Source organism: Aythya marila (genome assembly GCF_965140915.1).
Source record: "Aythya marila genome assembly, chromosome: 1".
NCBI classification, from domain to species: domain Eukaryota; kingdom Metazoa; phylum Chordata; class Aves; order Anseriformes; family Anatidae; genus Aythya; species Aythya marila.
The window spans coordinates 192792386-192814832 of record NC_139042.1 but is presented as its reverse complement, the minus strand read 5'-3'; the positions used below and the strand labels follow the sequence as shown (position 1 = coordinate 192814832).

The window sequence follows — 22447 nt, the reverse complement described above, 5'->3', positions numbered from 1 at the left end:
CAGTCTGGGAAAGAACTTTCTTTGTTGCTGATTCTGTATCCAACTAAACTGTGAGGACCAAATATATTGCTATGTGAATGTCTTTTTAGTACTCCCGAGTTTTATGACAGCAGATCAATTAGCCAGCAGGGTGCCTAGAACTCCTGTAAGAAACACTTGTGTGTGTAAAGGATATGTTATTTAAATACACAGAAGGATGCAATGAGACAGTTTAAAAGGAAAGCATTTTACGTTGCTCATTTACAACAACAGAAATACATAAATCCTCTGATAAAAGTCTCCCATCACATGACGCCTATGTAATTCGAACACATTTACTCCCTCACAGACAGAAGATTGCACCAACAAATAAGCATGGAGCAGAGCAAATTTTCAGATATTAAGAGTAATAAATATGGAGACAGTAGGATAATGGCCAGTGAGAATAGCAATGCAGTTGAGAGCTGACGCAGAGAAGCTTCGCACTGCAACCTATGGGCAGCCAATTAGGCTTATTATGTTTGGTGAGAGTGAGTTTCAGAGACTGAGCAAAAGCTATCCGTACCTTATATTTAGGAGTACTTAATATAATGCTCTCTATTAGACTAGAAGCCTCATTAAAGTGTGCACTCCTTTACATTTCTATTTCTGTCCTCTTTCATTTCCTCTGCCAGGTCCCAGATGATGCAATGTTGCATCACCACCTAATACTGAGACCTCTGACAGCAGCCGCAAACTCCTTGTGAGTTTACCCACCTCTTATGAATAAACAGTGGTCTTAAAGGATCTGCTTACACACACTGTGGTGCCATGAGGAATAACATTGCTGTCTGACAAACCCACGCAGACATGGAGAGAGATAAAATATGTATTCAAGCCAGTGAGAGGTATTACATGAGTTTTACATCTCAACTGCTGTGTGTATGTAACTTTCAGAGGTACAGGGAGGAAACAGCTTGTACTCCCACCCCTGTGCTTTAAATACCTTTTCTGAAGGGCAAGAACCTAAATCAGTAAAATGGGAGACAAAGCCTTCAGCAGATGTATCTCAGAAGCCTTCTGAACACCTGCTGCTTCCTGTTTTGAAAGCTTGAGGTGCTTGAAATGAGGGATTTTAGGCAGAATCTAGATCGGCAGGAGCACAGACCTAGCACAAGAAAAGGAAGGAGCAGGCATTTCTTGGAGCAGAAGGGACTAGAGATGGACAAGACTCCTCTTTTCCTCATTTGAGCTTTCCTGCCTCTGCTTTGAGGTTCACAGAGGCCGTTCTCAACCAGGCCACAGGGTTACATTCAACAGATCTTTAAAGATTTACAGAGGATGTAACTGCCTGTTAGCATCCCTTTGGAGAGGGGTTCTGCAGCAAGAGCACAACCTTCATTTGCTCTTCTTCCGCATCCCACCACTCTCCCACAGAGTCTTTTACAGTTTTTATGCCAGTTCTCATTCACTGGTTCAGGAAGCAGCACTCTACTGCTTCCCCAAGCAGTGAATGAGAACTGGCATAAAAAGAGAGAAGTTGCCTTTCCCTTCCCATGAAATAAACTTGTGAGGGGTAGACAGAACTGCAGGCAACACTTAGCTGTCAGCTCCAGCCATTACATGAGCAGCCACCACACTCAGAACATGATACAAAAGCCAAAGAAAGTCCAGCTCACTCCTCTGCTTTTTGCAAAGTTATAGCAAGAACAAAAAACTTACTTTTGCTACCAAAGTTAACATATGATCTTGCATAAGGACGAAGCAACTACAATGAAGTTAACAGAGCTGATCGGATATTTACATGACCAGTTTTCAGGGCAGAGCTGTAAAATAAAGACATTTTGTCAATTTATTTTCAATCCTGAACTGAATGCATCATAAAGTGTTTATGACTCACTTAGAAAACTCCAATTTATAAATTCTGCAAGAAAGGAGAAAGCTACCAACCATTGTCCAGAGAAGCTGTGGCTGCCTCATCCCTGGAAATGCCCAAGGCCAGGCTGGATGGGGCTTTGGGCATCCTGGTCTGGTGGGAGGTGTCCCTGCCCATGGCAGGGGGCTTGGAATGAGATGTTCTTTAAGGTCCCTTCCATCCCAAACCTTTCTGTGATTCTATCATAAAGCACAACGTATCCCACAATGGTTTATTCAATGTGCTTTACATAAGGAAGCAATTACAAAAGTGAGTGGAGCTATTGCTGGCATGAGGTGACCAGGCTCTGGCTTTATTGGTGTTGGACCTATAAAGCTTCTGCAATTAAAATTGTTTCTCTGATAGCAATATAGGAATAAAAAAATAACAAAAGCACAAACTATTATATACTATTCCGTAAACTGCAATGAACCCAGTCTGTCAATGACAATAGAACATTCACACCAATTTCCAACATATGTTGGTACATAAAGTTGTTGCTGAGCATTTAATGGGGCTGTTATTCTTTATCTCAGTTCTCCATGAAGCAACATAAAAACTGATGTTTGACTGTGCAGAGGACACAAAAGATACCATCTTACGTTTTTCCAGCCTCCAAAACTCCCATTAAAGATCATGACAGCAATTGCTTGTCATATTTTTATTACAGCTGAAAGATAAAGGAAATAATTGCATTTTGACTGCACCCCACAAGATTATATTAGCAAAATGATTGCTTCTTTGCATGACTAATTTTGATTAAATCGGCTTCATTTAAATACCAAATTGTATTCTTCACCTTCCTTCATTAAGCTATGGTATTCCTGAATGTTTAGAGCTCCATTTTTATATGGTGAAATGTGCACTTCAATGTATTTTGCAGACTGCTATTGACTGAAAAAAACAGAAAGTGATAGATTATGGAAACAGATTAAAGTCACTTTTGGAAACCAACAGGATAAAATAATGTTAAAATATATATTTCTAACACCTATGCAACCTATAAAGAGAGCACGCTTGGTAACAGGAAAGCCTGTACTTGCCATAAAGGGCAATAAGTAAGTGGGCAGCATATACAGGAGCTGAAAATTAAATGAAAAAAAAATAATAATTGATTAAGCTACTGAATCCTGAAATGACAAAGATTTTCAGTTTTTCTGTAACACCTTACAAAATATTTTACCTCCTTTTCTCAAATAGTGTATAGAAAATAATTTATTCTTTCATTGCAAATAGCATTATGTTGATTTATAGCTATTTAAAAATATTTTATACAATTCTGGCTGAAGTGACACATGAAACGTGTCATTTGCTCAGGCTGTAAATTATTCCCTCTGTATTTGCCTTTTGACAAATGAAGGTCTTTTTTATTCATCTGCTCAAATCTCCATATGTTTGTGCATCCCCAAATAAAGTCCATGGATTTTAACACGATTAGTAGCCAAACTGGCTGTATTTCTGTTCCTGCAGTGATCCATCTGGGGACCCAGCCAACAACAACAAAAAAGAGGCTTCCTATTTGATAAGGTTTTCTAATCTATTTTAAAGCATTCAGTAATACACGTGCTGTGCAAAGCTGAACTTCTCTGACCAATATTACCAACTGTATCAGACAAAAACAAGCACAAATTCAGTGAATCTTCACCATGTTTCCTCTGTGCTGCAGGCACATCATGTGAAGGTTGTTAAAGGCTTTCATTTTGCTTCCAGCTTTGTAAAAAGGGAACTTGAAGCTGTACATAGTTACACTTTCATTTAGCCACTGCTCAGTGTAACACATTAATTTTGAAACTCCATGTTTATACTATCGTTTCTGAATTACTTTCTGCTTCAGGCTGGTATTACAACTCTTAGCGTTGTCATGCAGATGATTTTTTAAGTCAGAAGAACTCCACTGTTATAATGACAATTATCCAAACTTTTACAATAGCATCTGTATGAGGAACACACAGGAACACACCAGTTACTCTCTTCTGATATTTTTGCTCTACGGAGGTTAACACAGAGCACATAGAAAATTCAAATTCCCTTTTATAGTCTGTGTGGAAACCTATGATCTTGTCAAGCACTCCCTGAAGACGTCACCTTCTGTCAGCACGTCATTCAGGGCAAGCATGTGGGCTCCTTGCCACACGGGGTTCTCCTCTGAGTCTCATTGCAAGATCAAGGTCAGAAAAGGTCTGGGTACAATCACTGAGATAACCTTGTTACCCGTTTCAAAACAGAGGTGAGGAGATACAAATACTCAGCTCCTTTCAGAGCGGAGCAGGCAGCAGCCCGGGGAGTGAATGGGTTGTAGCGGGGTGCTGTTTGTTTGGGTTGGAAGTGAAGGGTTGGTTATGCCTGTGCTGTGTTTTGCGTCCTGTCTCTGGAAGGCGGATGAATTAATGCTCCCGCTGCGGGCAGCCTTGGCAGGGCTGTAGCTGGAGGACTGCGGTGTCCAGCTCAGAGCTGCGCCTTCCAAAACCCATGCGGCCCCTTTGGCAGGAGCCCAGGGGCAGGCTACGGGAATCACCAGGGGGCTGAGGAACACGACCAAAAGGCAGAGAGGCAGGGCTGCGGGGCCTGGAGATAGCAGGCGAGCAGGACAGCAAGAATCCAGCACCTTCAAATCAAAAGTAGCTGGAAGAAAAAAAAAAAAAAAAAGAAAAAAGGAGGGGGGTTAAGAGAAGTAAGAGGCTAATCCTGCACAAGTAGACATCTAATCAGCCAGCATGAAAGCCCGTCCAGAGGAGAAGGCCACGGAGCCCTGGAGCAGCCCACCATCAGCAGGGCTGTTCGGGGACAGCCCGGGCAGGTCCCGGTAAGGACCAAGCTCGTCCTCGGCTCGGTGTGACGGGACGGGACGGGACGGGACGGGGATCCCGCAGCGCCCGGGGCTGAGGCTGAGGCTGAAGCTGAGGAGGCCGGGGCCGGGCCGAGCGGGGCGGGGAGGCCCCAGCGCCGGTTCCCTCTCCGTGTGATTGGCGGCGGCTGCGGAGCTGCCTCCCGCCGGCCATGGAGCCTCCCGCCCGGCCCCCGGCCCGCTCCGCTCCCCGCTGAGACCGAGGCACCTGCGCGGAGCCGGGCCGCGGCCCCGCCGCTGCGGTGAGTAGCTGCGGCCCGGGGGGCGCCGCCGGACCCTACCCCGGGCCGGCCCAAGCCCTGCCCTGCCCGGCCGAGCCTCGCAGGGCACCGGCGGGGGCTCGGTGCTCCGCGGCCCGGCCCTGCCCGGCCCCTGGAGGTGGCAGCGCTGGGGTTTGGAGGCGTCCCCCCACCTCTCCCGGGCGCACGGCGGCGGCCGCCATCTCAGGGCGGGGGCCGCGCTCCGCACGGGGCCGGGGGGAAGGTTGGAAGCAGGGGGTGCTGCAAGGGCTGGAGCAGGCTGTGCCCGCTGGTCTTCGGATCCTGAGTCAGCTCTGCAGCTCCTCAGTAAATATCTGCATTGCCTCGTCTCGCAAGTTAGGGTCTCTCGTGCCCGCCTGGCTCGTGTAGACTATACAATCTGCCCTGACCCCCCAAAAAATGGCTGCAGGCGTTGCTTAGGGCGTTGTGGAGTTGGATTTCAGTGTAAAAAATATCGGTAAAGATCGGTATTTGGAAAGAGGAGCACAACTTAAAAGGATAGGCTGTATCCTAACAGTCACTGCAGGAGCCATAGCTGCGGTCTGTGTGTTTCCAGGCTCTGTGAAGTGCTGCTCTAAAGGTAGATCACCTGTCACGTACGCAGCCAGGACTCTGCCAAACGCCCTGTCCAAAATTTTGGGAACCAGCTGGAAGGTTTTGTTTGGTTTGGGGTATCTATCCCAAAGAGACACCTTTAGAAGAAACCAAAGTATGCAGAGGTTTGTGGTGAGGATAGGGGGGTCCTGAAAATATTCACAGTCCTGGTAATGTTGCAGTCTGCTCCGCTGTACAGCCTTCTGGCAGAGGTGTTGAGGTGTGTCTGCTGGTCAGGATACTTTCTGGTGAAGAACACGGCTATATTAGTGGTGAAGTTTACTTGCTAATGGGAACCTGCATTGTTTTAGTTCCCTTGAAAGTCAGTAGCTGCTAGCGGATTTGACAAAAGAACTAAGCAAAACAGTGTTCGTGGTTGTTTTCGTATTTAATGTATTAGTTTGTGTTGTCTGTGTAGTTTGGGACCGCATCGTAATACATACATTAGGGAGATAAATTTTATTCTTATCTAGCAAATGCAAAGCAGTCTCCTACAGAACAATGCTGGCAAGCAGATGTAGTTTGTTACTTGGAAACCTTCGGGTCATGTCATTTATGCTTGATTTTTTCTGCATTTATCTCGAAAGCTAGCTTTATCTGAAAGAGTGAATGTAAATGGGTTATTATTATATTTGCATAACGTGTGCATGAGGTAATTCTTGCTCTGATAGTGCCTATTTTCTTGTAGCTTATATTGTCTGGGAAGGAGTTAATACTAAAATGAAAAGACTAATTTAAAATACGTTTTTCACATGGTGAATTAAACCAGAAGCAGAAACTAGTAAGAAAAAAAAAAATCATTATAATAACTAGTAAAGAATAAACAACTGGTAAAAATCGAACACAATCTATTGATTTTTTTACGCTTGTTTTGGCAGCAGAATGTATGAAGTAACCACGATAATACCACATTGTCTTTTTAAAGCACCTTTCAACCAGTGTTCTCAAATCACTTCACAAGTTTACTCATGAATTTATCTCCTAATCCCGCTGTGAATGTTTCAGTCCCAGTTACCCTGACCAGTGCTGGTTCCATTCCCCTCCCTTCTTTTCCCTTCCTTGCCCTGCCACTCCTGCAAGTGTTGAGTAAGATCAAGAAACCGATCCAGCTGAAAGTTAACCAATTTTTTCTGTTGCTGCTGTGATCAGTTTACTGAGCTGAGTGGTTAGATAGGACCATGATGGGAGATGAAGGTGAGCATGTTTGCTTTTCTTTGTTGCCTTTTACAGGCCCATCTCCTCCTGCTCCATTGCACCCCATCAGGATTCACAAGCCAGTGGTGGGACATTTCTCCTGATACAGGGAAATTCAAAATTGCTGAGGCTTGCAAGAATTAGAAAAACAAGAGTTGATTTTTTAATTTTTTTCGTGGTGGTGTTGCAATAGGCATACGCAAAAGTCAATACTGGAAGTAATGCTTTGGCATGACAAAGGTTTTAGGAAGTTATTTTAAAAGATTTTCAGTTATAAATGTTTTCTGATGTATATGAATGAGGAAATACATTTGGGCCTTGCCCACACATGGTTTAGCAAGAAATGGGTATAATTTTGGCGTCACTGTAAGAATGGGGACACTTTTCTGTCTGTCATTGCAGAGATAATGGTTAGAGATGGTCACCGGTCTGACAGGGGCAGGGGTTAGAGATGGTCATTGGTCCAAAAACTGACTTCTGAAGCTCATGAAGAGGGCTCAGAGCTGGACTGGGGATGGAGTTGGAAGTCTAGATTGGACTAGACATGGTAAATGAACGTGGGAGAAGAGCATCTTGTATGGGCAGTTGCACAAGCATCACGCATTTTGCATTGTAGCTGATGCAGTTTGCTGGGGAATATCTGATTCTCCCACAGTATTTTTCTACTGGACTTTTTAAGTGGATGAAAATGTCCAATAATTAGAGCAGTTGAGCAGCATACAGGGTAATTCTCTGCTGCCTGAGGCAGAGGGGCTTCATTTGAAAACATCTTGATAGTCATGATCAACGGAGAAGAGCTAGGGCAGCGTAGGAGGAGATGGAATATATCTGTATATGGCTTTGAAAAGTTTATCCTTATGTACATATCACGTGGTGGCAAAATTAGGACATTTTAAGCAGGCATGCTGTCCTATGTCTGGCAAAAAACAATGAAACTGCAACGGGTCCAGGTTTACTGGAAAGGTCAGCACAGGGACTGCTGGAATGAGGGGTATTTGTGAGAAAACTACGTTGCCTGTCGGCATGAAAAGTCACACTGCTGATAGCTTATGCTTACATGGAGAAACCTACATGAAATTCCTGACTATATTATGGGTTTTAGATATTGTACTTCAAAATACAGACTCTGCAAGAGTGCTGCAAAGTCAGGGAACGCCAAAACATAGGTTTTGCAAACACATTTCCCCCTTCAACATTGCTCCATTTCTTTTCCTACATCTCCAGCTCCTTTTCCTTTGCATTTCATACTGGCTGCTCCTTCTCCTCCACCATCCTGGGCACTGCTGTTGAGGCTGAAGGGTGAGTGCTCAAGTTTTCCAGCACCATGCACGTTTTTTCAGTGGGGAGGAAAGTCGTGTGTAGTGCTGGGATCCTGCAGAGGCTGCAGCTGATGAGAGCTGATGGGCTGCACGTGCCCAAATGATGAGTTGTGGAGATGTTGTTGCCAGAACTGGTAGATCTCATGGCGGTGGCAAAATGTCCAGGGCACCTTCACAAATTCCTTGAGCAATTTCAAAGACTGACTCTAAAAGCTAAAGGGAGCAGGGACAGGGTGTGTTTTCCCCAAACTCGCTTCCAGCAATATTGTAGCAAAGAAAATGTAATCTGTAAAAAGAAATCAGTCTTAATTGCCCAGCAAAACAGTGCTAGGAGTAAAAAGAGTTACGTACTCTGGAGAGTATTTTCCTTTCTTAACCTTGGCAAAGTGGTAATTTCAGAGGTTGTGCATGGCACATTAGAGGCAGTAAGAGGCTATCAGATACTTTTTTTGCCAATACAGAGGGAGGTTTTTTTTTTTCTTTTTCTTTTTAGTAAGGGCGGTGTCTAATGAGATAAAAAGAAAGTGTATCTTAAAAAAAAAAAAAAAATACACCATCATTTCACTGTTGCTAAAATACCTTTCTGTTGTCTTGTATTTTTTTCTTTTTCTTAAAGTCATCATTTCTGTAGCATGCATTTACTTATTGCTCTTCAAAATTGTCAGTATTTCCCTGGAAAAATCATAGGGAAAAGGGTAAGATTAGAGTTTTTTCTGTCTTTCCTTTCTGATTTGTAAATACTTTCCCAAATCCTTTCCTTTAGGGATTATTTTTGGCTAAGGAACAGCTCTTCAGATTGTGGTTCATCACAAGAATTAAGGCTGAAAGTCCATAATTTAAATTCTTTCCACATCTTAAGTCATCATTTCCAATGGGTTTCACTGGGTGTTTGTAATCATAACTGGGTGAGTTAAAGCACGAGGAGGGAGATTGCCCAGTGGTTCTGTCAGTGAGGCTGCCATGCAAGGTCCTTGGAATATACCAACTCCACGTGATGTTTGTACAAAGATTGGCATAAAAAACTGTAAATAATTTAAGCTGGGAGTCCTCAAAGGGCTACCACCATGCAAATAAAAATAAGGAAATGTTGCAAATTGCTTTATTTTACCTAGTATGATTTATTCAACTCTTGTAATGTAGTTAGGTTCCCTAAAATATATTTTATCTTCACAGTATTTTAAAGAAGTTTTATTTAGATTCATCAGTTTTACCACCCACATTATTTTTAGCAGTCTGTGCCCGTGCTAAAGACAAGCTGTTAGCGTGTCTTGTATGCATGTGTGTTAAAATTAAATTGCTGTACAGCAAATGTATTTTTACTGTTGTAACAGGAAAAGCATTCTGACTTTTTTAAAAAATGAGCAATCGTATGTATAATCAACTTGGTTAAAACTTCCTTCCTGGTAAGTGCAGCACTTCCTTTGCATCTGGATAGGAGGGCGAGCAAGAAAAGCAGAACAGCTTAAACAAAGAATTTGTTGTGTGAATGATCTTCCTTTAAAAAAAAAAAAAAAAAAAAAGGAACTTCAGAAATTAAACAAATGAGTCGTCTTCAGCAATTCAGCCTTTCTTTGATAAGCAGGTAATATTTCCTTGTGTTTTGTTAGTGATAAAGGTGGTGTCCACAGTTGTTTGCTTTCCGGGACTTGAAAAAATAATTTTCATTAGCACGTTATATTGTTTCAATTTAAGATATTTTTATCTTGTTCTGTTATCTGCTAGGGCATCATTATGATGGCGTTTGAGTTTTTGCAGCAGTTAGAGGAAGGTTTTTTTGTAAAAAAACATCTGAAAAAGATGTTCATGTATCGCTGTAACTTTACTCAGCTCGTGCAAGTGCATCCGACCAACGCCGCCTTCCTCTCCCGAGCTCTTGGTGAATAACTTCCACTTTAATATTGATTAATGGAGATTAACGGCGAACATTTTTTATTTACTGAAAGCCAACACGGTAAACTACTGACATTCAAAATTGTTTTACAGCTGCTTTAGGTGTGATGGGATGTATAGGGTAATGAAATGTCATAGAACCATAGAATGGGGTGAGTTGGAAAGCACCTTAAAATCATCTAGTTCCAACCCCCAATTTAGGTGTTTTTTCTTCTGTAACGATGTAATAGCTTATACTGGAAGTCCTGGCTTTTAAAATGGTTGGGTGTTACCAGTCTGGTGAATTGATTTATTTTTAAAAAGCACATCGAAGGACACTAGGTGTAAATACAGATGCATATTAAATAATTGTCTCAAGAACTAGACTTTTGAACCTTAAGGGATTTTTTGGGGTGTAAGTCCTTATTCCTCATCACTAAGAAGAGAGGCAGAGGAAAATGAGAGTAGGCTCACTTCTGTCCAGTCTGCAAATTAAGTGCTTGTTTTGTTCATTTCAGCCTTTCCTAGAGCTTGGTAGGACAGTGTTGTGCTCATAGTGTGTCTTTTGATTTCTATGAAAATCCACTTATGTTAATACCAACAACATCAAAACAGAAGAAGCAGCAGAAGAATCAATTTGATTAAAGAGAAGCAAAAGCAACTCAGTATGGCAGAAATATACAGTCAGACCACTTATTCTTAGTGAAATCTGAAAAGGCTGTTTAAAAACTCTTTTTTAATTACTTAATCATTGGGGGTTTTTGTTATATTTGGTTTTGGATTGAATACATTACGTCTGGAGTGGTTTATATAAATCAAATTTTTATGGCCAGAAATTAAGGGGAAGAGGAAATCTAAAAAACACATAGCAGGGTTCGGACTGGCCCGTGATTTTAATTACGAAGAATTAAAAAAAAAAAAAAAAAAAAAGAAAAAGTAAAGAAAAATCTAGATGAGAAAATAACCAAATATTTCTATGTTTTGCTAGATTTCTTCTGGCATGGAGCTGGGGGATTATGAACAGCCTGTTGTTATGAGAGAGGAAAACAAACGAAGGAGGAGAAGAATGAAACCTTACTGTACATCGAGTAATTTGTCCTCAATGGAACTGATAGCCATTGAGTTCATTTTACCTACAAGCAATAAACATACTAAAATACCGGAAATGATGTTACTCGAAATAGCTGGAAACTGTACAGTCGAGCAAATGAAAGCACAGATTTGGATGCGTGCAATAGAGATGAGCCAAACCACAGACTTCTACCAGGCATTCACCCCGGATCAGTTCATTCTCCAGTATCAGAAGAAGGGGCAGTGGTATGAAATTTATGATAAGCATCAAGTATTACAGACCTTAGACTGCATACTGTACTGGAAAGTGTTACAGAAGAAGGTAGGCAAGATATACGTTGTCCAGAAACAAAAACCATCAGAGGAAGTTCAGGAATTTCAGCGGCAGCTTAACAATTTAATTGGTTATGATGTTACCGATGTGAGCAACGTGCATGATGATGAGCTAGAATTTACCCGCCGCAGATTAGTCACTCCACGAATGATAGAGGTAGCCTGTAGGGATCCTAAATTGTATGCGATGCACCCATGGACTACATCTAAGCCACTCCCAGAGTATTTGTTTAAGAAGATCACTAATAATAACATTTTCATAATCATACACAGAGGAACAACGAGCCAAAAAATTAAAGTGTCAATAGATGACACGCCAGAGATGATTCTCCATAGCTTTTTCACAAAAATGGCGAAGAAGAAATCTTTGATGGATATTCCTGAAGACCACAGCGAACTGGATTTCGTTCTCAGGATTTGTGGCAGAGATGAGTACATTACTGGAGAGACACCGATCAAAGATTTTCACTGGATAAGGCAATGCCTTAAGAATGGGGAGGAAATCCACCTGGTGTTAGACAACCCCCCCGACCCAAGCGAGGATGAGGTTCAGAAGGAGGAGTGGCCGTTGGTGGATGACTGTACAGGAGTTACAGGGTATCATGAACAATTGACAATAGACGGAAAAGATCACGAGAGGGTCTTCACTATCTCTTTGTGGGACTGTAACAGGAAATTTAGGGTGAAAATAATTGGCATTGACATCCCAGTTTTACCAAGAAATACTGATCTTACGGTGTTTGTTGAGGCTAACATTCAACACGGGCAACAGCTCCTTTCGCAGAGGAGGACATCCTCCAAGCCTTTTACCGAGGAGGTTCTGTGGAACATCTGGCTGGAGTTTGATATCAAGATCAAGGATCTGCCTAAGGGAGCACTCCTGAATCTTCAGATATACTGTGGTAAAGCGCAGGGACTGTCCACAAAGACAAACCTTCAGTCTCATGACTCCCCCAACTCCGATTCGAAGTGCAAAACCCAGCTTCTCTATTATGTAAACCTTCTGCTGATAGATCACCGCTTCCTGCTACGAAGTGGGGAGTATGTGCTCCACATGTGGAAAATCCCAGGCAAGGGGGAAGAACAAGGAAGTATCAATGCAGACAAACTCACATCGGCAACTAATCCCGACAAAGAAAACTCCATGGCTATCTCAATCGTGCTGGACAAGTACTGTCACCCAATTGCCTTGCCCAAGCACAGGATAACATCTGACTCCCAAGGGGACAGGACTCGAGCTGAAATGCCCAACCAGCTTCGCAAGCAACTTGAAGAGATCATCGCAACTGACCCACTTAACCCACTTTCTCCCGAGGACAAAGAACTGTTGTGGCACTTTAGATATGAAAGCATAAAGCACCCCAAGGCGTATCCTAAGCTGCTTAGCTCTGTCAAATGGGGACAACAAGAAATAGTGGCCAAAACGTACCAGTTGCTAGCTAAAAAGGAGGCGTGGGATCAAAGCACTTTAGATGTTGGACTCACAATGCAACTTCTGGACTGCAACTTTTCCGATGAAAATGTACGAGCAATGGCAGTTCAAAAACTGGAAAGTTTAGAAGACGATGACGTTCTTCATTATCTTCTGCAGCTTGTGCAGGTAAGGGGTATTTGCATTCTTGGTCTCTGGCTTCTGAGAATATTTGCATTACCACATAACCATTCCCATGCCTGCAAGTAGCCCTGGTTTTGAAGTCTTTGGTCTTTAATCAAAGCAGTGGTACTAACCAAATTAACCCAAAACATACCATCCACTTCCATCTTTTGTCTACGTTATTATTTTTGTAGCACTGTTGCCTCGTATCTAAACCAGTATATTTTTCTGAAAATTGTCAACATTAGCATATGTTGGGCGCAAATCCCAACTGTGCTGTCCCTAACCCTGGGCACGTCAGGTCTGAATCCCACAGCACTGACAAACTGTTGATCAGCTTTAACAATTTCTAGAGAGAAAGGAAGCAAAAGCAGATGTTAACACAGCGAAAGCACAAATAAAAAAACAGGTTGGATTTTAGGTCAAGAATGACAGCGTAGTTACGTAATGTGTGGCGATGGTCTTGGTCCGTTAAGGCAGCCAAATTTATTTAGAAGGTTCTAAACAATTTTTACAGTAAATAAAAGGATGTTTCGTCTCCATACATAAAATCAATTCATTCTGGGAAGTTGCGTGAAAAAAACTGTTTTTAATGGAAATGAATCACCACTGTATTTATTTGCAGTGCTTTGTGTGCGATCTGCTAGATGAAATGCCTGGAAAGTTTATGGCAGTTATCCAAGCAAACTGGTCAGTTTGTTTTCCGCAAAGTGGTGCTGGAGCTGGGCAGGCTGTCAGCGGCGAAGCCGAGTCTGATGGCTGATGAAAGGTGCAACCCCACAGTCCTTCGTGGTAAACGCGTCCCCTGGAGCACGGCGACTCCGCAGGCTTCCCCGAGCTGACAGGTCTCTGGTTCGCATGGAAGGGCTGTCAGCCTGCAGAGCAGGAAATCTTTTTTTTTTTTTTTTTTTTCCTCAGAGAATCAGAGGACAGAATTGGCATTTAAAAAAAAAAAAAAAAAAAAAGGGGAAATGCTGCAGCCTGGGAACCTGTGGGATGGGGCTTTTAATTTATGTGTGCTCCGAGAGAGCCCTGGTTACTGCAAAAATGCAGTTTGGTTTCCAGACTTTGCTGCACATCAGTAATGCTTTAAACAAGCCTTTTTAGCCTTGTCTTCGCTTGTCTGAAGATTAGGCTCCCCAGGCAGAATTTATGCACTTATGCATTAACCAAAGGAACCGCTGTGGTTACCTCATTGGACCTCCCACGGAGCTGCTGCTATAAATACGCTTGGCTGCAAGGTTTGCAGTCTACGTGTGGCTCAGCAATTTTATTCACTTTTGTAGCCAAATGAGGGGTTTGGGATGGTGGTTGGTTGATATCAACATGCCTAAGAGAAGGAGGGCGAAATAATCTTTTTTTAATGTGTTTTTTTAAATGATTTGCTTTCAGGAAATACAATTCTGGAGAGTTTTAAAGAGCATCTCTCTCTCTAACAGTAAATTAAATTAGTGTAGCATAAAGTCATAGTATTTTAACGTTACAGTGCCATTTTCAGTAAGAAACATATCATGAAATTAAAATACTGTCATCCCCAAGAGGGAAAAAATTACTAGTTCCCAACTTTCATCTCTCAGCTGCTCTCTCGTCTTTTCTTCCATAGCTAATTACAGAGCACGGGCCTTCAGCACCCTGCAGCAGAGCATTGATACCACAGCGTGTTTGAAAATCCACGCTTTTCAGAGAATGAATGAATGTTAGGCATTCCTCTGCTCTGATAGACACATCCAAAATGTCTCTTCAGAGAACAGTCATCGCTTTCCACATGCGTGTCTTTGTGAAAGCTTTATGGCTTATGTCACTGAGCACAGGATATTCCCATCCTACCTCCCAGCGCAGCTAGGAATCGAACGTTTTATTTACCGACAAGCTTATCCCAGACAGAAGTAGCCATGCCCTAAATAAATCCACTGAACTCCCTGTAAAGGTCTGTGGTTCTCTGTGCAGTTGATGAAACATGGTCAGGATAGTGAAAACACAGCAAAATCCATTGAAAAACAAACACCAACAAAAAAAGATTGAGCTGCTTGTGAGTAAAGTGGCAGTGAGTAAAGGTTTTCTGTTGGTGAACGAACAAGGCACTGACATGCAGGGACCTGGTGAAGTGCCAGCAGACTCTTTTTTAGTGGCTACCTTTTATTATTGGTATTCAAATGTTGATAATTGCCTCTGTGAAGAAAAAAGAAAAGCTAGACTGACAAAATAATTATTTCTAAAAAACAAGCATAATAAGGATACTCATAATACATATTTTTAGTGTTCTTTTATGTTAAAATACGTTTGCAACTTGAGGAGGTCTTGTTTGGAAACAATGGCTGGTTGTTTGGCTGTGTTTCATTCTGAAGTTCTTTTTCAGGGATATGCAGTACAAACGTTCAGCAAAACATATACCACAACGAGGTTTGTGACAGCCTGTCTTGGACCTGCAAGCAAATCCATTTGAATTTATGCAATAACCATTGCTTTTTGGTGCCTTGTTGCAGTGAAAAGAGTTTTTTATATTAAAAAAAAAAAAAAAAAAAAAAAAAAAAAAACAACTCATAGCCATAATCTCGCAGACAAAGTAAAAGGTTGTATTTATCTTATAATCAATGTATGCTTGTGAGCTTTCATTATCTTTCCTAAATAAGATGTTGTTGCTTGGGGAAATAAAACAGTATTGCAGAGATGGTCAAGACAGCTCTTGCAGAATTATGAGACTCTTGAAGGGCAAGTCTGGTGCTTGGCTTCCTTCAATGTCATTCAGCAGCTGGAAGGAACAAGTCTTCACAGCTTTTTATGGGTTGCTTCATTCTAGAAGGCTGACTGAAAAAGCTTGATTTTTTTTTTCTCTTGAATAAACCTGCAAAAATATTTACATTTCAGAAATGGTGTTGATATTTTAATACTACTAATAAAAATACAGCTGCGTGCTGCGATACTTTTTAAGAGCTCATAGGACCCTGTGACTGGTTTGATGAATTTTTCAGGCCTCTCGTGGTGCCTTGGTTGCTCCTTTGCAAGCTGTAGGGCAGAGTGGTCTTGAAAGAGCCATTATATTGTGTTGAATAGCTATCGCTAGAGGTTGGCATACTTTGATGCTTCTGAAAGCTGAGCATAGTGCACACACCAGACTCTCTGCACATCCCTTTGTCCTTAATCTCCCTGCTTCCTGGCTCGCTGTTTCCAGAACCTGATACCAGTCTCCAGCCACCTCTGTCTACATGAGGGATTTTGTGACTGTTCAGAGATTGTTTGCTTCTTATTTCCCTTTTCATGTCACAGGATATACATGCCTACCTTTCTTCCCCGTTAGCCTCAATCTGATCCTCCTTGGATCTCAACTCCTTCAATCAACAGGAAAGAAGCTGCTGGAAAACCCACTTGAAGTGGACAAGTTCCCCACCACAGCCCAGTGCCTGAACATGTGACAGGCGTCTTTTCTTTTTTTGTAGACACTTGGTTGTTGTGGTGAGGGTGAGAATAACAGTTTAAAAAAATAATAATCCAGTCCTGGCTCTTCAAAAAAAGTTGTTGACTTCTTGTTTCCACCCTGTGTTGGCAGCAGCATTGAAATATCTGTGGGCTTAGGTGGAAGGGAGTGGCTGTAGGAAGAGAAAAAAGGTCTGTGCTCATGGAGTCATTAAAAAAAAAAAAACAAACTGGTGAAGTCTTCCTCTTAGTTGTGCTCCATCAGAATAGGGCATGTATCAGAGCCTTCCTTGCGTTTGGGGTTCATTAGGGGCTGAAGGGAAGAGGGCCTGAGATGAGGTGCACTGAAAAGCTGCTCCTCCATCCTCTGCTGCTGCTGTTAGTGCTGGGGATCACAGCCACAAACCCTGGTGCATGAGTCCTGAGGTGGTGGATTTAGTCAAAAAATGGTGCTTCCAAATTGAAATTTAATTAAAAAATGATTACAAACACATAATTTTATTTGGCAATATTCTTTTCAAGCATTCCCTGTGTCAGGCAGACTGCAGACTGTTCTCATTTTATTGGTTTTTGCTGTGGCCTGAAAATGGTGTTGGGTTGTTTCACTGGCATTCGTGAGCTCAGATTGGTCTCACTGCTTAGCCAGCCCCTGCCTTGCTTTTATTTGTGCCATCAATAACAAATCTGAAAAGAACTTATTGCAGATAGAAGGAGCTTGCTGAATGAAACACGCACAAAAAGCATTTATTTGTTCTTCAACATTGTTTTCTCCAAAGGCCTGTTTTATTACAGTTTCTTCTCTTACATCAGTGTGTTCTGTATGTCATCTGTAAAGTATTAAATGCAACTATAAAATGTAAGTGCCTTAAATATGTTACTAACATGTCTTCTCTGTTTGTGTTACTCAGGCTGTGAAATTTGAGCCGTATCATGACAGTGCATTAGCTAGATTTCTGCTAAAACGGGGTTTGAGGGTAAGTACTTTAAAATACAGCCAACTCATGCTACGTTACTGGCAACATGTCAAGAAATTGTCACGTGTGCTAATTGTAATGTTTTACTTCACCTCTAGAACAAAAGAATCGGTCACTTCTTGTTTTGGTTTTTAAGAAGCGAGATTGCCCAGTCCATGCACTACCAGCAGAGATTTGCTGTGATCCTGGAAGCCTATCTTAGGGGCTGTGGAAAAGCAATGCTGCACGATTTCATGAAACAGGTTCAAGTAATTGAATTGCTGCATAAAGTCACAATGGAGATAAAATCGGTTTCTGCAGAAAAATACGATGTCACTTCTCAAGGTATGCACTAACAGGCATTTCTACATTTGTAATAGTATTGTTTTTCCCTTTGAGTGTGAAAATATAGACATCAAATTGTTTATTAAAAAAAATCATGGATAGATGATGCTGTAGATATCTGTCTACACAGATAGTCAAAAGGTGCTGTTAGTACTTTTTATAAAATGCCAGTGTAAGTTGATAGTGATTGAACTGATAATACATTTGTTTGCTCTTTCCACCCCAAAAAGGAGGAATATTAATATTGTAGACCGTACATTTTCATGCTGCTTTAACTTATCTTCGTGAACCTCATGCCATGCAACTGGGAGGTTAAGATCTTGTACATATCCTTTAGTTCAATGCCAGCACTGAAAAAAGTACCAACCCGGGGCATGAACATTAACTGGAAATGAACACAAACAAGGACACTTGCCAAGAAACACAGCCTTATCCTAAGCAGTCACTCCAGCACCCTTGGCAAGACCATGGAGGAGTTGAGGACAGTCTCTGCTAGGTCACAAAGAAGCTGGTGGATCAGCCCTGAATCAGAGCACATCTTTGGTGCTTTGTGATGTGATGAATAGGAGTCCTGTGAGACACAAATGTGGTATTGTTGCTTTCAGTTCCTGTAAGCACTGCTTTGGAAACAGGGTTTTTTGTTTTGTTTTGTTTTACCGACTTCCTTAAAAGCTTTTTTGTCGTTATTCCTGTTAGTTGCTTGGAGCTGGGACTAAGTGCACGAGACATATGACAATATTCAAATCCTAAAAGCAGTAGAGAGAGACCAGCTCCTCCTGTGTGTTCAGCCTAGTGTGTTCTAGGCCACAAAGTCCTTGGTTCAGAAAGTCATTCCTGCTCTGGTTACATGGAGGTGGCTGGGGTGGTGGTCAGGATGCAGATGTTCTTGCAGACCTTGTCTGGAGAAGTGAGGAGGCCTCTGAGGAGCTGCCTGTTGTACTCACTGGCTGGTAGGAGAGATTGTTTGGGGTTGGAGATTCCTGTATCAAAACCATGGTAAAAACACAGAGCATTGGGTACTGCCTTTGTTACTAGAATTGTTTGTCACTTGAAAAAGTCACTTTCTGAAATCACGAAGAAATTTAAAGGGAAATATGCATTTATTCTTCAATATATGTGGTATCAGTTACATTGCCACATAATGTGAATCACAAGACTTACTAAATGCATATGAAATATTATTGGTAAACAGCATTTTAAATTTATCTAAAAGTGCTATATAATCTAAACACATTTGGTCAGATTCAAATGCTTCAGAAAGAAATTTACAGCCTTGCAGATGTACGTCTGTAGCAGCAGTGGTTTCCATAATGCATTATCTGTGAGGGGTATGTGGGAAAAGAAGAAAAGTTTCAGGAGAAAGCAATCACATTAACACCCACCAGATTTTGAAATTAAAGAATCTCTGTATTTAATCTACAGCAGAACAGTTAGAGAAGTCTTACATAATTGACATTTCCACTGAATAAGGCTTCCATTCAGACTGTCCTACTAATGACATATCTAGTTTAATTTATTCTCAGATTACTGAGGATATAATTTTTCCTATAGGCGTTCTATACTTCTTATTTTTTTTAAACGTATTTCCTAAGGTTTCTTGCTTAGCTTATTGCTTATTTGCCCTACCATTCCTAATACTCTTATTTATTTATATTTTAAGCCTGAATGCTTTAGACTTTTCATTTCATTCTGTCATGCTGACTCCTCTAATTCTTGTATATGTTTTTCTTCCTCCCATGCTTGTGGATTTTTTATTTTTTTTTAATTTGCTTTTAGGTCTGTGGTACTCCAGTAGCAATCATGCCATCAAACTTTCTTTCACTTTTCATGTAATCTCTTTGTTTATACTTAAACATAACAAGTAATAATAAATAAGTTCTTAAGATCATAGTATTACCAGCTTAGATAGGATTGTCTGCTTTCATCACCACTGTATTAGATGATTTGTCTTCCAAGTACGTGCCTTTGCAGCTGTTTCTTTTCTTAAAATGCATAGTACTTTGTTCTTAAGCTAGGTCAACTTGGAAATTGTTTTAGCAAGTGCTTTTGCTTGTGTTTTAAAATCAGCTAACACCTAATTTTTACTATCAGCTCCTGTATCTTTGCTGTCAGATTATTTTTATTTTTTTTAACCACTCACATCAATCGCCTGGCATTTCTAGATACTTCTTTTAGAAGAGCATTTAGAATAGGTTTCCCATGTGTATTCTGTGAATTCTCTTGGCTTGACTTTCTTAATTTGATGGCAGCTTTTGAAATGTCATAATTTTGTATATATTAGATATCCAGGTCCATGGCAATCATTAAAATATTTCTTTGCTTTTTAATTTTTAGCACCAAAAGTTCTTGAACATGTGTATTTAGTCTCTGTTGTGTAGGTTCATTATTTTTTCTTTAGAGTAGCATTCAGGTATTTCTCCTAACAAAGGGTAATATCCAATGTCTTGCTTATATTGCTCAGGCCTGTTAGCTGAGATGAGCAGAGTGCATCATGTGTGGTATTATGCACACTGCTTCAAGCTAAAGACTCAAAAGCTTGAGGTTTTATGAATAAAGAGATCGAGTTTAAATGTAAACATAAAAAGTTTTGTATTTTTAAAATAAGCTGCAAATTTTCTTCTTCCTGGAATATGAGGTTAACAAGGCTGCAACAGGAAACCTTGGATGGTAAATTCAGTATCTCTGTAGTTGAATGCCTTATGGTTATAGTACACAATGCTCCAAGAATTCAAAAGCCATGAGTCTGGCTGTAAGTGCAATGAGATAGGTCAAAATAATGGAAAATGCTGGGTGCTTTTAGTTGCTTCTTCCTTCTGAGCCTTTGAAGTAGATGTATCGATTTTTCCTTGGCAGTTATAAGGTCAAAATATATTTTTTTGTGTTGTACTGTGTTGTTTTGCTCTTTTTAAATGAAGGGTGACATTTTAATGTAATCTCCTAAACCCTAGAGGTAGTCTTCAGAAGAACACCAAGCACTGTGTAGTACTTTCAACACCATGTAGAGGGCTCATGATTTGTGAGATGCTTGAAGACTAGCATTAAGTGTCTGAAACAGCCCCATTCATAAAGCAAGTTAAGGAGTTTCCTTCATTCCTCAAATCAGAACATCCTTGAGGAAAGCAATTTAAAACTAAATGGGGACTCTCTTAGCTAAATCGTGATGCTTAACAAGTTTGATTAGCTATAACTTTTTTCCTTCCAACTTCTGATTTCAATAACTTTTCTTGCAATTGCAGTTATCGCACAGCTGAGACAAAAGCTTGAAAAACTACAGAGCAGCAAACTTCCAGAAAGTTTTAGAGTCCCATATGATCCTGGGCTAAGAGCAGGAGCCCTAGTGGTAAGTAGTACAAATCCTTTTTTGAAAAAGAATCTCCTATTTGCAAGTATGTTTCCTTTGGTAAAATTTTTTTGCATGAAATATGATATTTCATGGTTTCAGAAAGATTTTATTCCCAAAGCTAATAGCATTTTTCTAAATGTAATTATATGCTACCATGCACTAAAACAAAAAACACCATAAAATCCTTATCATTAAATGTCAATTAAATTCAGGATTTAACCAGGTAGCTGACTTTTTTTACATTAAATACCTGCATAAAACTGTTTCAATTGACCTCAGGGGCTTTACGATATGCAGTTTGTTCCTACAGTTACTTTCTCTGTCTTACCTTAAAGATGTGCCTGACCTTCACATCATTAAGGTTTAGGTTCAGACCCTGGTTTTACTAGACAGAAATGTCTACCTTAGCTATTTCTGATTTTTTTTTTTTTCAATATTTGTATGTTGATTGTGATGCTTTTATTAAAATACAAAATAGCGTTTTGTTAGAAACATGTTAAGAAACACTCTTTTTCTGTGTTGCTTCCTACAGTTTTGTGGTGAGATTGTGAAGGGTCATGCCTTTGCATGTTTTGCAAAGCTAAAAACGTGCTTAATAAAACAGCAGATGTGTTGTGAAAGTAGATTTGCTCTTGCACCTATTATGCAATGTGAGTTTTGGGTGAAGAAGCACAATGAAGATCTTTGGATTCACTTGATGTGCAGCGAGTGGGAGCCCACAACCCAGTCAGTAGGGTACTCATTTGGGTAAATTATACTATTTCTCCATATCTGTCCATGTTCATGTTAAATAAACACATGCCTTGGTGCACAGGCTGCAGCCTAGTCTATTGTCAGACCGAAAGAGCTGACACCTCCCAGCTGGGCATGACAGAGGTACTGTGAGAACAGAAGTCAATGCAAACATTATTTACTCAAGAATATAAATTTTCGGACTTCTTCAAAATCTTAGTTTAAATATCATCAGTTTTTATACTTTTATACTTTTTTTAACATTTAGACTTCATTGATTTAACATTTTAATAAAAAATAGACTTCAAAATAAAACATATTTCAGTGTTTTCTAGTTTTCCTTCACAACAGGAAGTGTGCAGCCCTACCAGGACCTTCCTAGATACAGGAAGCAATTAATTTACAAAGGAAAGTAGTTATGCCCAAAAATAGATGGGCTACAGCCTTTTATTTTTTTTTTTTTTCAAACTGTATGAACAGACACAGTTGATACAATGAGCTACATTGGTAAGCTTTAATTTCGTCTTAATTCTAGCAAGTGTTACTTGTTCATAAGCTTAAAATCCTCTTAGCCTGAAATTTGAACATTCTAAACCAGATATTAGGAGCAAAATCAGTGTTTCTAGTACATTCGAAGATAAGCATTTTTTTTCTTTAAAAAAAAAATAAAATTGTAAAAACTGTTTTCTTTCAAACTGCAAGCTCAGAACC

At 40.6% G+C, this 22447-nt stretch overlaps 1 protein-coding gene across 4 annotated transcripts in view; it reads left to right on the top strand.

Annotated features, from left to right (window-relative positions):
- Positions 1-4007: 4007 nt before the first annotated feature.
- Positions 4008-22447, top strand: part of PIK3CG (phosphatidylinositol-4,5-bisphosphate 3-kinase catalytic subunit gamma) — a 36506-nt gene continuing 18066 nt past the window's right edge. The window contains exons 1-5 of one of the 4 annotated variants that reach the window (XM_082784231.1): positions 4008-4100; positions 10943-12958; positions 17272-17337; positions 17436-17661; positions 20898-21001. In XM_082784231.1, the coding sequence (XP_082640357.1) occupies positions 10955-12958; positions 17272-17337; positions 17436-17661; positions 20898-21001 (2400 nt within the window). In that variant the 5' untranslated portion in view covers positions 4008-4100; positions 10943-10954. The other 3 variants (XM_082784229.1, XM_082784228.1, XM_082784230.1) reach the window with 3 other exon arrangements.